The sequence below is a fragment of the Camelus bactrianus genome, chromosome 36 (genome assembly GCF_048773025.1).
Source record: "Camelus bactrianus isolate YW-2024 breed Bactrian camel chromosome 36, ASM4877302v1, whole genome shotgun sequence".
Lineage (NCBI taxonomy): Eukaryota > Metazoa > Chordata > Mammalia > Artiodactyla > Camelidae > Camelus > Camelus bactrianus.
The window spans coordinates 11,892,592-11,907,372 of NC_133574.1; the positions used below are offsets into that span (position 1 = coordinate 11,892,592).

The 14,781-nt window shown below is 33.0% G+C and overlaps 1 protein-coding gene and 1 long non-coding RNA gene across 3 annotated transcripts in view; one reads left to right on the plus strand and one right to left on the minus strand.

Annotated features, from left to right (window-relative positions):
* Positions 1 to 2,734, minus strand: part of LOC141576183 (uncharacterized) — a 28,669-nt gene extending 25,935 nt beyond the window's left edge. Inside the window, exon 1 of the mRNA XM_074358652.1 lies at positions 2,730 to 2,734. Within this exon, the coding sequence (XP_074214753.1) occupies positions 2,730 to 2,734 (5 nt within the window). The remainder of the gene's footprint in view (positions 1 to 2,729) is intronic.
* The window catches only part of LOC141576184 (uncharacterized), a 41,880-nt gene extending 27,614 nt beyond the window's left edge, over positions 1 to 14,266 (plus strand). The window contains exons 1-3 of one of the 2 annotated variants that reach the window (XR_012504438.1): positions 5,796 to 7,028; positions 10,690 to 10,741; positions 13,646 to 14,266. This is a non-coding gene — a long non-coding RNA (uncharacterized LOC141576184). Of the gene's footprint in view, positions 1 to 5,795; positions 7,029 to 10,689; positions 10,742 to 13,645 lie in introns of those variants that run through there. The other variant, XR_012504439.1, reaches the window with a different exon arrangement.
* The last annotated feature ends 515 nt before the right edge of the window (positions 14,267 to 14,781 follow it).

A 14,781-nucleotide genomic window follows, 5' to 3' on the forward strand; every position in this document is an offset into this window, starting at 1 on the left:
AAAAAATCACCAATTCCTGATAATTATATTTCCAAAAAACACCTTCTTGATCTTCAGCATCAGGGCCACCACCCAGCATCTTCTAATATCTTTCTCTCCTTTTATTCACTGAATTTCAGTTGCAATGGACTCTGGTGTACTGAAGACTGTGACTTTTACCCATCTCAGTACTTAAATCTGATGATAGTCTATCAGAAAAACATGAATTTGAATTCTTGGGCATGGCTATTTCCTTCTCTTCACTCAGCTCTCAGGTTGATTTACTTCTTTAAGGACAATATTGGGCTGCATATTCTATACAAGAATCTGCTACCCAGATTGTTTTCTTACAAAGCACTTGTCTCTTTCTTAGTACGTAAAATGTCATTATTTTGTATTCATGTCTGCCTTTATTATATAATATTCATTTCCCCATTCTAATTTAAAAACCACGAAGATAGTAATCATCTCACCATTATGTACCAAACATGTAGAACAAAGCCAAGCACATAAGAACACCATAAATATTTGTTAAAAAGATGAATGCATAGATTGAGAAAGAGAAACACCATAATCAGAAGGATAGAGGATGCTATAATGCAAGTTTCGTGGAGGCAGGCATATTTTGTTTTAATCATTATATCCCTTTGTCTAAGGACATTCTGATGTGTTATATGTATTCAATATTTGTTGAATAAATGTAAGAATTTAGAAAGCAATGCTTAAAGCAGTTTTGAATGACAACATCAATGTCAGGATATAGATTCAAGAAAAATAAAATTAAATTCTTCCACATGCATGACACACTTCAGTTTTTACAAAATTTCTGCTAACTATATTCACTGCCTTATCAATCAGTAAATAAAAGGGGTAACAGCAGTTTTTTGGGTCACTGTATAAGATAATGTAATCAAGGTAATGAAGAAGCAGAAATAACTTAAAATCAAGGAACACAGTAATAAACTGACTAATTATCAAAATGACTTTCATGGAGAACAAAAAATAACAAAAAGCACTCATTATAAATTTTGATCTATAAGTAACAAAGGGAAAAACAAGAATTTCAAAAAAAAATTAAATATACATTTAATGGTATAAAACTTCTATAAAAATTGGTTTTCTGTCACTTTATACAATAGTTATCCAACTGCAAAACTGTACAATAACAGCTTTCACATTTATTTCTTCTAAAGTCAATGCATTAGGCTAATTTCTCCTATCCCATTTCTGTTTCTTGTCACTCTCTCCAGGAGACAATGGAAAAGACTTCTAAATAACTACAGCATTTGGCCAGTTCCCAATGGAGGGAAAAATCATCTATAGTTTGAGTGTTAACTTTCAGATGATAAACAACCCTCAATCTATTTTAGATTCTATTTTAGAAAGAATGAGAGGAGTAAATATGATATAACTAAATATCCATCCAAATAAATTTCAGAAATACACATAAATAGATTTTTAAAAAAGTTAACATAAAAGCATAATTTAAATTACAACTTAAACAAGGCTTAAATTTAATCCTAATTAAGCTGCACATTTCTTTGTATAATGTTCAGTGTGAGGATCTGATTAAATAAGTGTTTTCTTCTAAGTCTTCTCAAAAAGCAAGGGCATTATATTGCTTTTCATATGCTTAATGATATCTGTTTTGTAGTGTACTCTGATAGACACTAAAAAAATTCCTTTTATGGGCCCCAAGATCCCTGACATCACAAGGAAATGGTTCATTTACAACTTCGGTAACAGATGAGTTTTTTAAGCAGTGATTTGGGGCTATTGTTAATAACAAGGTACATGAAAGCTTCTTTATAAAACTAAAATTGTATAATAATAATAAATAATACCATTTAGTAAATGGTAAATGTATTATGTAAATTGTTTCATGGAATCCCACACTGGGGACCTGGGCCTATTGTTTCCCTTTGAATAACAGATTCTTCCCTAAATCATTTGAAATCTGTTCCCTGTAAATTTTAAATAGGATAACATTATTTCGTTATAATAGAGTAGTTTAAATTTAAGCACAACCATTATGTTTCAATTATAGAAGTGTCATTGGGATTTAATTACACAATTTGAAAGACTGAGAGCAAAAACTACCTGTGTGCTCCTGATCTGGGAAGGAAGGCCTGGCTCCTCTAGACCAGGGTTTCTGGACTTTGGCATTATTGACATTTTGGACGGGATTGTGCTTGTGTGTGTGTCTGTGGTAGGGGGGAGTGAGGAGGGATGCTGACTTGTACATTTTATGACATTTAGCAGCATCTTAGATGAGATCGCAAAAGCATTGCACTCCTAGTATGACAATCAAAAATCTTTGCAGATCTTACCAAATGTCCCAGGGAAGAATTACTCCAGGTGGAGACCTACTGCTTAAAAAAAAAAATAAATAAATAAAAAACTCTGAGCAACCCACCTGGCCACTTAAAAGCATAATCCTTCAGCCTCTCTTCCTTGGATACCTGGTGGAATCAGTGCCGCAGCTGTCACCCATTCCCTACGAAAATCACTGCCTTTGTCTGAAGTAGTAAAGCTGAGATACTGCACTCAAGAACTCACTACCAAGCAGTGAGCAATCTCCTCTCTACAAACATCATGGACTCAAGTCAGGAGCCCTTTATCCTTTACCCTCTTCCTTCACCCTCTAAGGTAGATGGAGGTAGTAACCAGATGTGCTTTATTCAATCTATGGTTTCTGCCAATAGCCACATTAGAGAAATGAAGCTGCTTTTGTTGGTTTAAAAACTGACCCCATGCATGGAGGGCAAAGAGAGCCTGAAGAAAGAGGTAAACCACTCCAGACTGGTAGGTGGCAGGTTTAATAAGCATGGGAAGTTACATATGAGGTTTGTCTTGGGTGGCTGTGGGACAAATAGACTTCTGAACCTGCCCACCAGAATCTTAAAAGTTTATTTGGAGGCCTTTACTGGATTCAGTCACATGTACTTTCCAGATGGTCTGCATCATACATTGCTCTCTCAAGGCTGTGTCCTTGAAAACAGCTCCAGCTGTGGGAAAGGTGGTCAGAAGGTACATGGAAAGGGCAGGGGAGGGGTTGAGGAGCTCTGATTGGTGGGTCCAGCTCATGAGTCAGCTGAAGTCATATCCTCTCATTGATGAACTCCAATAGCTCTTTGTTTCATTTTTGAAGCTCAAAGATCAATCTTTACCTAAGCCTTTATTAAGGACCTGTATGTGTTAATAAGCCAGGACTGTTGACATTTTATATCTATTTAAAAGACCATGGTGATGTGTCCTTCCATGGATTGTGATCACATGTAACCACAGGTCCACAGTTTCTGCTCTGGAGAAAATAATAAATAGGAACAGTGCAGAATCCCACCTTTAGATGAGCAGCTACCTTCAGATGTGGCTGACAGAGGACAAGGCCAATAAGCAGGCTAGTCCACTCTCATCCATCCTTTCTAAGAAAGAAGCAACCACAGCTCAGGGTCTCTAGAATTTCTAGACAGGTGAAGAAAGCCACATTCTGACAGGGGGCATGAATAGTGAACTTAATATCTAGAGATCACTTGATATTTAATTTGTCAGGGAAAATTTATTGAAATAATTTTGTCCAATTCCTGTTGGTCAGTGTTGTATCAGTTATTTTGTGTTGAATGAAAGAAACACCTGGAAACTTAGCAACTTAAAAAGATAACCATTACTTCTGTCAGGTTCTCTGGGTCAAAGCAAGTCATAGACAAGCCCAGATTCACAGAACTGAGATGCAGATTCCATCTCTTGAATAGGAGGTGCTATAAAATATGTTAGTCATTTGTTTTGTAATTTTTCTTAGATGTTCTGAATTTCATTAATTTTGCAGTTAAAACAATTAAATGAGGTGTTTTTCAAAGTAAGAAAATATCCTTAATTTTGGCAGGAGCTATGAAATTTATAATATAGATTTGCACAATGTTTATAAATGATTCTATTTGAAGAGCAGGCATAGACAATTGTATTTTATAAAGTGCCAAGCCCAGGAAAAATGTACTGCTTCTAGGAAAATTGACTCCAAGCCTTTTTTCTACTTATTTCTTTTTCTTCCTTTGTTCTTTCCACTCAAATTCTTGATACTTGGATGTCTTCACGTGGTAGAAAAGAAGTAGTATTTTTTTAAATAACATTGAATAAATATTTTACTATATCCTCTTACACAGTTTCCTGTAATATTAATCTATAGGTTTATTTACTTTCAGGGGAAATCATGATTCAATTAATGTGCCCAGGATCTTTTAAAGAGTGTTTTTGATTCATATTCAGATAACAGATGCTCTGAGGCTATGTAAACTACATAACTTTCTCTCTGCCATGACAACAATTATAAGCACTTTGCTTCTGGCTTATTTCCATAGATTTTAATATATAAAAATTCCAAATTATATCATTTTATATTTGATGTCTGTGTATTTGCAAACATACTATTCACATGGAGATTTTGCTTATAAGCTTAAAAATGACAAAAATATTTGTATAAAATTATAGATTTAGGAGTCGTATAAAGTTTGCTATTCTATGATCATATATATATTACATATTTTTCTCTTAAAAAGATAAGATATATTCACAAATGTACTATAAGACTGTAGATCTAAGAATAAAGGCTTATGCCACAAAGAAAGCACAGTACAAAAAAGGACATGAAGAAGGGACATAAGAAAGTTTGAAGCCATTAAGTAAGAAAGGACAATAGAAAAGAGGATGAGGAGGAGAATGATATAGAGTAGTTTAAAAAAATTACAAAAAAGCAATGTATATGTTTTCTTTCCTCTTTTTCATAATTTTATGTGCTTTTACTGTTTTCAGAGTAAGCCACACAGTAAAAGAAACCCACATTCTACTGCTGAATACTCAAGCATGCTTTGAAAGAAGCCATGGTTTAAACTGTGTGGGACAGCAGAATAATTCGGTGGACCTGAGCTCAGATCTAGTCCTACCCTGACATTTGCCATCTGAAATGAGCTGGGGAAGCCTCCCTGAAACTCATTTTCTTCAACAGGAAATTGAACATGATAATAGTTCCCTGTTAGTGTCAATGTAAATTTTGAATTTTATTTAACACAATCTTTTTTTGAGGTGAGTGGGGGCCAAGGTAATTTGGTCTGTTTGTTTGTTTGTATAATGGAGGTCCGGGATTGAACGTAGGACCTCGTGCATGCTAGGCATGCACTCTACCACTGAACTCTAACCTCCTCCTCAAATCTGAATTCTTGAAAAATTAAAATATGTGCAGAACAGTGTAATAGTCCAATAAATGGTAGATATTTTACAAATATACACCAACATATTTTTGAGGAAACACTTTCTATTCTGTTTCTGTTATACAATTTTTATATTTGTAGAAAATAAAATATATGCAGATACTTGAGAAGTCTACCTCTCAACCTTTGCTCAACTTTTAAGCAAACAAGTCTAGACTGTTTAAAATTTTAGGGATGTCAAAAAATTTCAGTTGCATCTTGCTGATATTTATGTTTTTTGACAAAATCAAGGGTTTAAAAAATGTTAGTGTAAAGTTGATTCACCAATACTTAAATACTTAAAAAGTGCTTTTTTCCTCTTGTTCAACTGGACTGGAACTCAAAGCTTTCACAATTCAGTTCTCAAATTGATTCCTTTGGACATCTTTCAGTACATGGTGTCCTATCTCTGTGTCTAGACAACTTTTTCATAAGACAAAAGATGTTGGAGTAGTGTGTGTGTGTGTGTGTGTGTGTGTGTGTGTGTGTGTGTGTGTGTAAATTTTTTAAGAAATTATCTAATAGATAAAATCACTGCCTTAGAGAAAATGCTCCACTGAAGATCAATTGAAATTAGAAGAATACCTAAGACTTTTTCATGGCCAAATTGAGCCCATATTATTCCTTAACATCCACCCCATAAAACTTTTCATGGTTTTCTTCAATCCCACTAACAGTTTCTCATCTTTTTTTCTCTTTCTCTCTCTCTCTCCCTCTTCCTTCCTTCCCTTTCTTCTTCAATTCTTTGGAAACCTGAAGCCACTATCCTCCTTGGAAATTAAGCCTGACATTCTCTTCTCCCAATATCCTGTTGTGGCTGAGTGTCCATTTGTCACACCCCAGCTTGAAATGTAACTCCCTAAGAGAAGACATTCAGAACACTAGCTCTAAAATAGCCATGAAAACATCCTCACTCTATACCTTTGCCCCCTTATTTCTTCTTTACTTTTTTATTTTTTGCATTCTGAAATTACTTTACTTATTTTTTTCATTTACAGTGTCTCTCTCCCAGTTAGAATGTAAGTTCTTGGAATGCAAAAATTCCACAGCCCTTTAGTATAGAGAAAATGTGTGATGAATACATAGTATATATATTTGAATGACTAACCTTTTGAATCAATAGATGTATGAATATATTAATAAGGGCTGGAGAGGGGACAGGGAGACACACTTTGACTTACTCCATTCATAATTATTTCCTAAAGAATGGGTGAGTGGTTTATCTCCTGGAACACATGTAAGTCAGTGTTACACTCCTATGTGTGCGTGGGGAGGAAGTTTATTATGACATCACTGAGTGGCTCACTTGAATCTCCTTTTATCCTGAAAATGTTTAGATATATCTGCTGTGCTACACACAGAAAAAGTGATAGAGAAAGCTGGCCAACACTTGGTTTATTCCCTTCCAAGTCCATTATATTTTTCAATTTAAATATGAGAGATGATCAATACACTGGGTGCATTCCAGATGTGTTTTTAAGACAGTAAACTGTAAATGTGATATGACCTGAGGTTGAAAAAAGAAAACTGTGTGCAGAGGCATCAATGAATTTCAGTGCCATCACTGAGCAGAAGTAGCAAGAAGGATTTTGAAAGCAGAGAATGCAGCTTGTTCCTAGGGGCATTATAAATTTTAGGCAGTTTCTGCTTTTTTTCTCTTCCAAAAATATTAAATGATCTTACCAATGTTATTAATCTTTCTTACAGTAATTTTATTTTACATATTTACCATGGCTGATTCTACTAGAACCTGAGTTAACCTATCACAAGAAAATCATTCTGAACAGAGACACAGTAAATTATCACAAGGTATGGGTTAAAGCAGTTTATGAAAAAAACTATCTTACTCAGGAAACAACTTAAAGGAAAATTGGATTAATTCTCTTCAGGAAGCAAAAAGTGTTTGTTTAATTAGTTATCTGCTTAGACATCAGGCATTTAATGAAATTATAGATAGATATGCACGTATATGTATATAAAGTCCTGCTCTTCTTTTCTTCAAAATTCCTAGACTTTCTATGAAGTCTTTTCTATTAGCTTCATTACATTCACCCTTTTATTCATTTATCTATAAGTAAAGTTGTATTATAAAATTACCAAATGCCAGGCACTAATCTATAGTAGTGAATTCACAGGTCCCTAGCCTCACAGAGATTACACTGTATTGGAAATTATTAGCTGGCATTTAAGAGCACTCCTGATACTCCAGCAGTCTTAGTTCTTTGGTGGGCATTATGTTAATATCATTTCTCATTCAAAGGACAAGGAGATGAAGTCTCAGAGCATGCAAATCACTTCTTCAAGATCATCAAGCTAGTAAGCATTAAATATGAGATTTAACCCCATCCAGTTTGCCCATGCCCACGAGTACAGCTGCCATGCTAATTCACCTTTTTAACACATATTCTTCTAATACGTATTATCTATGCTACTCACATGTTTCCTTGCGTTTTTAAGTAAATTTAATATTTTAATGGTGAAAATAGAAAACAACACAGAAATTTGGAAAATGGAGAAAATATTCATATTGACACCATGTTATAACTATTATTCTCTAAATATTCTCATGTTTCAATCTGTTAACACTTGGAATCATAGTTCATGAGCAATTTCACCTCCTGTCATTTCCATTTTATTATAATGTTTCTATTATGTTACATGCAATTCACATACATTTTATTATAATGTTTCCACAATGCTACACAGAGTTCATAATCATTATTTTTAGAGGCCACTTAAACGTATATTGAGTTGATATAGCATAATATAATTAATACTATCATTGGTAGCTATTTTACTTCACTGGAGGGAAGAACCCCAGGATTTTATCACATAAAAAATGTCTTTAGAATTTCAATTCAAGTTAAATTGAACATGTGCAATTGTTTGACAACTTTATGATAGCTAGCCTTCCAGGTACTGATATGTCTCCAAAAATGCACTTCAACAAATATTTCTTGTAGCCTAACATTCACCACTCCCTGTGATAGGTCTTAAGGATGTTTAATTGGTGGGAAACAGTCTCTAAACTGAAGAAGCTTCTAAATCAGTCACAGGTGACAGAAATCCAAAACAGTATTAGATAGAACATATAAAAATGCAGCAAGTCTAGTAATGTGGTGTTGATGAAAATGGATGTGATAGAAAGGGCTTTGGAAAAGGTAATATTTACACAGAAATCTGAAAGTGTGATAGAAATTGGTTGCTTAGGTTGAGACTGCTCAGGCTGCTATAACAAGATACCACAGACTGGGTGGATTAAACAACAGGCACACTTATTTCCATACCATTCTGGAGGCTGGCAGTCTGATATATAGTTGCCAACAGGTTGGTCTCTGGGAGACCTCTCTTTCTGCCTTGTAGATGATGATCTGCTCTCTGTGTCTTCATATGTCCCCTTTTTTGTATGTACATGGAGAGAGAACCTGTATCTTTTCCTCTTTTGATAAAGACAGAAGTCCTGTGGGATTAGGGTCCTACCCTAATGACTTAATTTAACTAATTACCTCATAAGTGCCCTATGTATGGCCACAATCACATTGGGGGTTAGGACATCATATGACATCATATGAATTTTAGAAAGACACAATTTAGTCCACAACAGATAAGCAGAAGGGTGGAGATGAGAAATGAGTTAAATCCTGAGGAAGGGAAGGGATAGATGGATAGATAGGTAGGTAAAGTTCATCAATAATACATTTAGAAAATTGTTTTAAAAACATGATGGGGAGAGAAGAAACTAGTAAAATAACTTCATGCTATCTTAGAGGAGATTAAATTGAAATTTCCAGCAAAATTAACAATCACAGTTTGAACAGGGCACTTAAAACAAGACAGGAAATCAATTATTTAATAGCATTTTTAGTTTATAGATTTGCTTCTAGTTAGGGTCAAGTATGAATAATTAACTTACTTGATTACAAAATCATTCTGAATAATCTGCTTATAATTTTAAAGATAATATGAAAACTATAATCATAAAATGTGAGAGAAGAAAATATATAGATGAAAGAAGGTTGTTAACAAGAAATATGTACCTCCAACAGAGGTCTCTAAAGAAACTAAACTAAAACTTTGTCAGGGCAGGAGACAGGAATAAGATTATAGACTCAGATTCTTCTTTTGACCAATATTTGCACAAACTTGATCCGATTGATAAAGATGAAAAGATGACACCTGCCTTAAACTTATTATCTAATAATGATGTTCAAGTGTTTTCAAAGGCTGTCTGTATTTCAATATATGAAATCTCTTTCTGTATTATGAGAGTTAGAGTTCAAAAAATCTTCATTTGTGGACTCACAATATATGTTAATATGACAGCTAAATTTTTTACATATTTTTAGAAAATGAAAATGATTTATTAAATACAATTTTAATAATTTGATTTATAAATGAGCTGGAGGTGGCAACCCACAATAAATTAATCTATTGTGAATTATGAAAATATTAATCAGCTTGATGTAAACATCTGTGGTTCACAGAAATGGCCTGGAATTATTTATCAGTGTCATTTCTCCTTTCTGCCTCACCTAACTCCACTTAATGACTGGGACTCGCATGTCTTTGTCATTACATAGGGAATAGAATATGTGCCAAAACATTCAGCTCAGGGTTTAAAAGTTAAATTGCATGAATATTTATGAATACACTGTCTAGTATACAAAAATTCTAAAATACCTCAATGATTGAGATTTAGCATTCAACTTGACAGAGTAGGAAAATGTTCGCTTTAAATTTAAAACAAAATAACTATCATTTCTTAATCTGTTAGACTGTACTAACAGCTTTACCTCCCCTATTTAATTTAACTGTTCAAAACAATTTTATTTAAAAAAATACTGAAGAATGCATGGGAATGCAAATTGATGGTAAGTTATAAAGCCAGAATTTGAAATCAAGTATATCTGATTCATGATGCCATGCTCATTTTTCTCATCTGCAAAATTGAAAAAATATATACCATGTCCTCCTTAACTCACATTATATTGAGGTTCAAATGTAAGAGTGAGAATATTGTAAATTGTGACATCAAAATAGTTGTACAATTATTTATTCAGCTATGGGTGATGGTTGCTAGTACAAGCTAATAACAACATAAAACTCATATATATGTGGATAGTTGAGTTAGAATGAAGTTCTTCAGTGGATTAACAGGAATTACTGAAAACTTGTTTTGTGGTTGTTAAGTTCATCAAATCATTGAAGAAGAAATGTTTGAAAAGTCCTTTAAATCACATAAAGAAGGTAGATGTTTGATCCAATTCCAAATCAATATCCCTTCCTCCTTTAAAAACATATGTCTAGTTTCCAGCTCACTTTACAAATTTTTTCCAAATCTTTCAAACCTCTATGGCATTCTTCTCTGGTGTTTCTATATGAAAAGCTTCCTGGATGTCTGTTTTATATTGTTCTAGTACTTATCCAAATATTCATTTTTAATTAACATTTCCTATCTCTATTTCCTAAGGCTGTTATGTAACTGTGTCTATGATACCAGAGAGATCACGGACTTTGCTTCTGTAAGTCACAAAACCCTTCAATTAATTATCCTGCAATTAGCAATGCACAATGAAGAAGTAAGTTCTTAATATTTGCTTGTGGTTGACAAGTATTATGACAATGCAATTTTCTGAAAAGGTTACCAGCTCACTGGGAGTGTTTAACAACCTGGGGCCTGACATAATAGACCATATTGCATTCATATCTAACATCATGAGGCTCACTATAATATAAATGATGAAACTAAGCAAATAGCTAAACTGGTAGAGACTTTATGCATGGATTAATGTCTTTGAAAAATGTTTATTAGTGTATTTGTACCTCCAGTATGTCTGAAAAATGTAGGTAATAATCTACCTTCTGGAACAGCACTGAATATATATATGTATATGTGTGTATATAAATATATATATGTATATGTGTATATATATGTATGTGTATATATATATATGTGTATATGAATACATTTACTTAGATTCACATCCACACACCCACAAGCAAACATACAAAATATCCATTATATATATTTGTAAACTTATATAGAGGACTTCCTTTTTTATGTGTGAACTATGCACTTGGTATCTTATTTTTAAAACACATTATGCGTATAAGAAACACTGCATTACACATATCCATATGTAGGAGCCTAAGCGATTGTTGATCTTTTTTTTTTAAATAGGACTATTACTCCATGATCTCTTATTTCTAAATCCAGAACTCTCTTCCCTACTGTCCTATGAAGGGGAAAGTGGAGTGTGTGTTGAAGAGCAGAAGTAGATGAGAGGCCTTTGTAAATCAAAGAATGAAAACTCATCATTTTGTCCTTAGATATGTGACATACAATTTAACCACATTCATCAAAGGAAAAACATTCAGGAAAAACTTTAAGTCCCCTAGTTCCATTTGTTAAAGGTGATATAAGTTGATCTTTTTTATTGCTTTATGCTTTTTTTTTTTTTGAAAAATGAATTTTCCTCATTGAAGAAGTTTGCCCTGCCTTGAAAAACAACTTGCCATCAAACAAGTTCACAAGATATTTACAAGCTTGATGCATTAAAGGGAAGAATTTTTGTATACAAGTCTTTGCAAATTTTCTTGGATGAAATGCAAGAAGGGTTTGATTTGTATGAGATTCTACTTGATGGCAAACAGGGCAGAGATATCTCATGGTTCCCAGGAGGCTTACACCCAACAGCATGAAAACTTGGAAGTCTGCCTGTATTACCTTATGTGATGACTGCAGAGCTCAATCGCATTTAAGATTTAATATCATTGGCAATATGCCTCCAGCAGCCACTGAATAATATGGAGTAAAAATGTCTTAATCTCCAAAAGATTGCTGCCTTGTGAAGTAAATTACTCTAGTTACATTAACAATTTAACTAGGTACAAGGTGAGAATATAAAATCTTAGAACTAAACTCTGGTTCATATATATTCAAAAGGTAGCAGGATAAAAGCAATGTATAGACTAAGAAGTAGCAGGGAGAAATTTGTGATGTTTGGACACCAAAGATATCTGAAATTTATGAGAAAGAAGTATCAACCTAGTGTAAAAAGCTGGGTCTCCTTTGGCTCTAATACTAAGTTTGTCATTTCTAAGTAGTGTGATCTTGGACAAGTAACTTAAATTCTTAATATCTGTTTTCTTGATTGTAAAATTGGATTAATAATGAAACCTAGCTCATGGAATTTTCAGGGAGGCTTTAAAGGATAAAATACATTAAATTATTAGAACATCTAGACTTTTATACTATAGTTTTATGTAATTATCATTATCAAAGTCATTAAAATTAGGAATTAAAAGTGATCATTTACTTTACTTTTCTATATGTAACTTCTATTGTTACCACAATTTCTTTATTTCTTAATGCCTACATTCAGTTCAAGCTCTAAAGAGAAAAGACTGAAATTTTTCTATTATTTTAAAGGGTTAGTAACACATTCTTTAGAATGGAACAAAGTCTCTTATTCTTTATCCTAAAATGACCCACTAAAATAGTAACCTGTAAGTTACAGAGAATTTGGTAAATCTAAAAACTCACCTTGCTATTTATTTTAACATTAAATTAAGATGAATGCAAAGATTCTTTAATCTGGAAATAAAGATGAGAGATGCATCAGTACATATTTGGTGATTGAAGCCAAAAAATTAGTAATTTTGGACATTAGGAAATTTAAATCTTAGGACATTATTTAAGAATGTACAACTGCTAGAATGGCACCAGAACACAAACACTGGAGTGGAGGCTACCAATTGTAAAGCTAGTATTCATAAACACTAAGGACTTCTCTCACAATGCTTTGATATTTTTTCCCCAAAGTGTGACCAAGGATAGAGCATTTATCGAGACTTAATTGTGATAAGTATCAGGATCATGTGTTTGTCTGAAATCCATCAATGAAACATAATGAAATAGTCTATAACCACGGATTTAATATTTCCCCTGTTATTTGATTGTGAATATGGGGGGTGGAGAATAAAGTTTAATAAAATTTCAATCACATAGATGCAATAGCATTCAATCTCAATATCCCAAACAAGTGGTTCAAAACAGAATGTCATATATCAAATCACTGATATGCTCATCCAGGACAATGACATTAGCATTTGTCATCTTGTCACTCGTAAAAACCCTGAAGACCTCAAGAGGCTGAAATATCCATTTTCCTGCCCCCAAAGGCCAGTCTCAGATAGGTTGATGTAAATTCTCATGTATTTAGAATCAATTGAAGACTTTTCAATAAAACTAAAATTATATAGCAGTTTTAAAAAGAATTTTACTCTCAGAGGAAACACAGCAGTAATGAGAGAGAGAAAAAAAATTAAAAAAACCCTTGCATTTACTTGGCATTAGTTTTGGCTATTTCGATTCTGCTTTCAAAGGATGTCCGTGATAATTATTTTTCTTTATTTTCCTTCAGATTGGCCCTTCATTTGACAATGACTGTGTAAGCTCTATGTTTTGAATATGCGGCTGATTGACAACAGCAAAAGAGGAAGAAATTGTCACTTAACTTGAAACTCCACAGGAAAACAGGACACTCATATAAAGATGATTTTAAGACCTGAATATATGTTATTCTGTTTGAAAATCATTGTACTGAGAGAATTTTAATAATAATATTGTAATTAATGTGTGATGAGAAGGAAGTCTGCATTTATGGTACTTGTACAATATTCACTTTGATTTCATGTCTTTTAAAAATATATTTTCTACAGTAACATATCTGGTTCATTGACAGTCATTTATACTACACATTAGATGATAATACATGAATGAAATTGTAGTTAAATGCATAAACTATCACTACAGGAGGCAAAGATTCTAAAATAAATGCATTAAAGCTGTCTGCCATTCTGCCTGATGCTCCAGTTGATCGCTGATATTTAGGTTGCCATGACAACATGAAATGTGTGTACTACTTAGCATTTAAGAATTTATTTTAATTTTTATCCTTATTTGATTTTTTAATATATTAAACAATAATTTCTCACATATTTCTGTTATATATCAAAATAATAAAACATTTGAGCACCTTAAACTGTTCTAATGTTATTATAAATATTATTGTAATAAATTATATAGTTACTGTTTATGAAGTTACAATAAATTATATAATTAATAAAAATATATAGGTATATAGTTTTCTGACAAATTATTAAAATACTATAATAAAGGACACAAAAAATTATGGCAAATGCTTTGCCCTTATGGAATACTTCTTTATTCCTAGTAATACAAATAATTCTAAGAATTAACAACAGCCCTGATATTTAATAATTTAGTCCATACACACACATGCAGACACACATACACTGACACTAACACACAAAAATCATATACTGGCCAATGTTAAGGGCACCTTCTTAAGAAGGAAGTGTCATATCTAACACTTGTTTTGTTGTTTTGGTGGTTGAAACTCTCCCAGTAGGGACTTTGCTTTATTGGTAACCCTCTTCCCAAAATGCCATCACAAGGAAATGACTGATTCAACTGTGGCTAAAGAGTTTATGAGTGATTTGTTTACAACTTATTTCTATTTTTCATTTTGTGAAG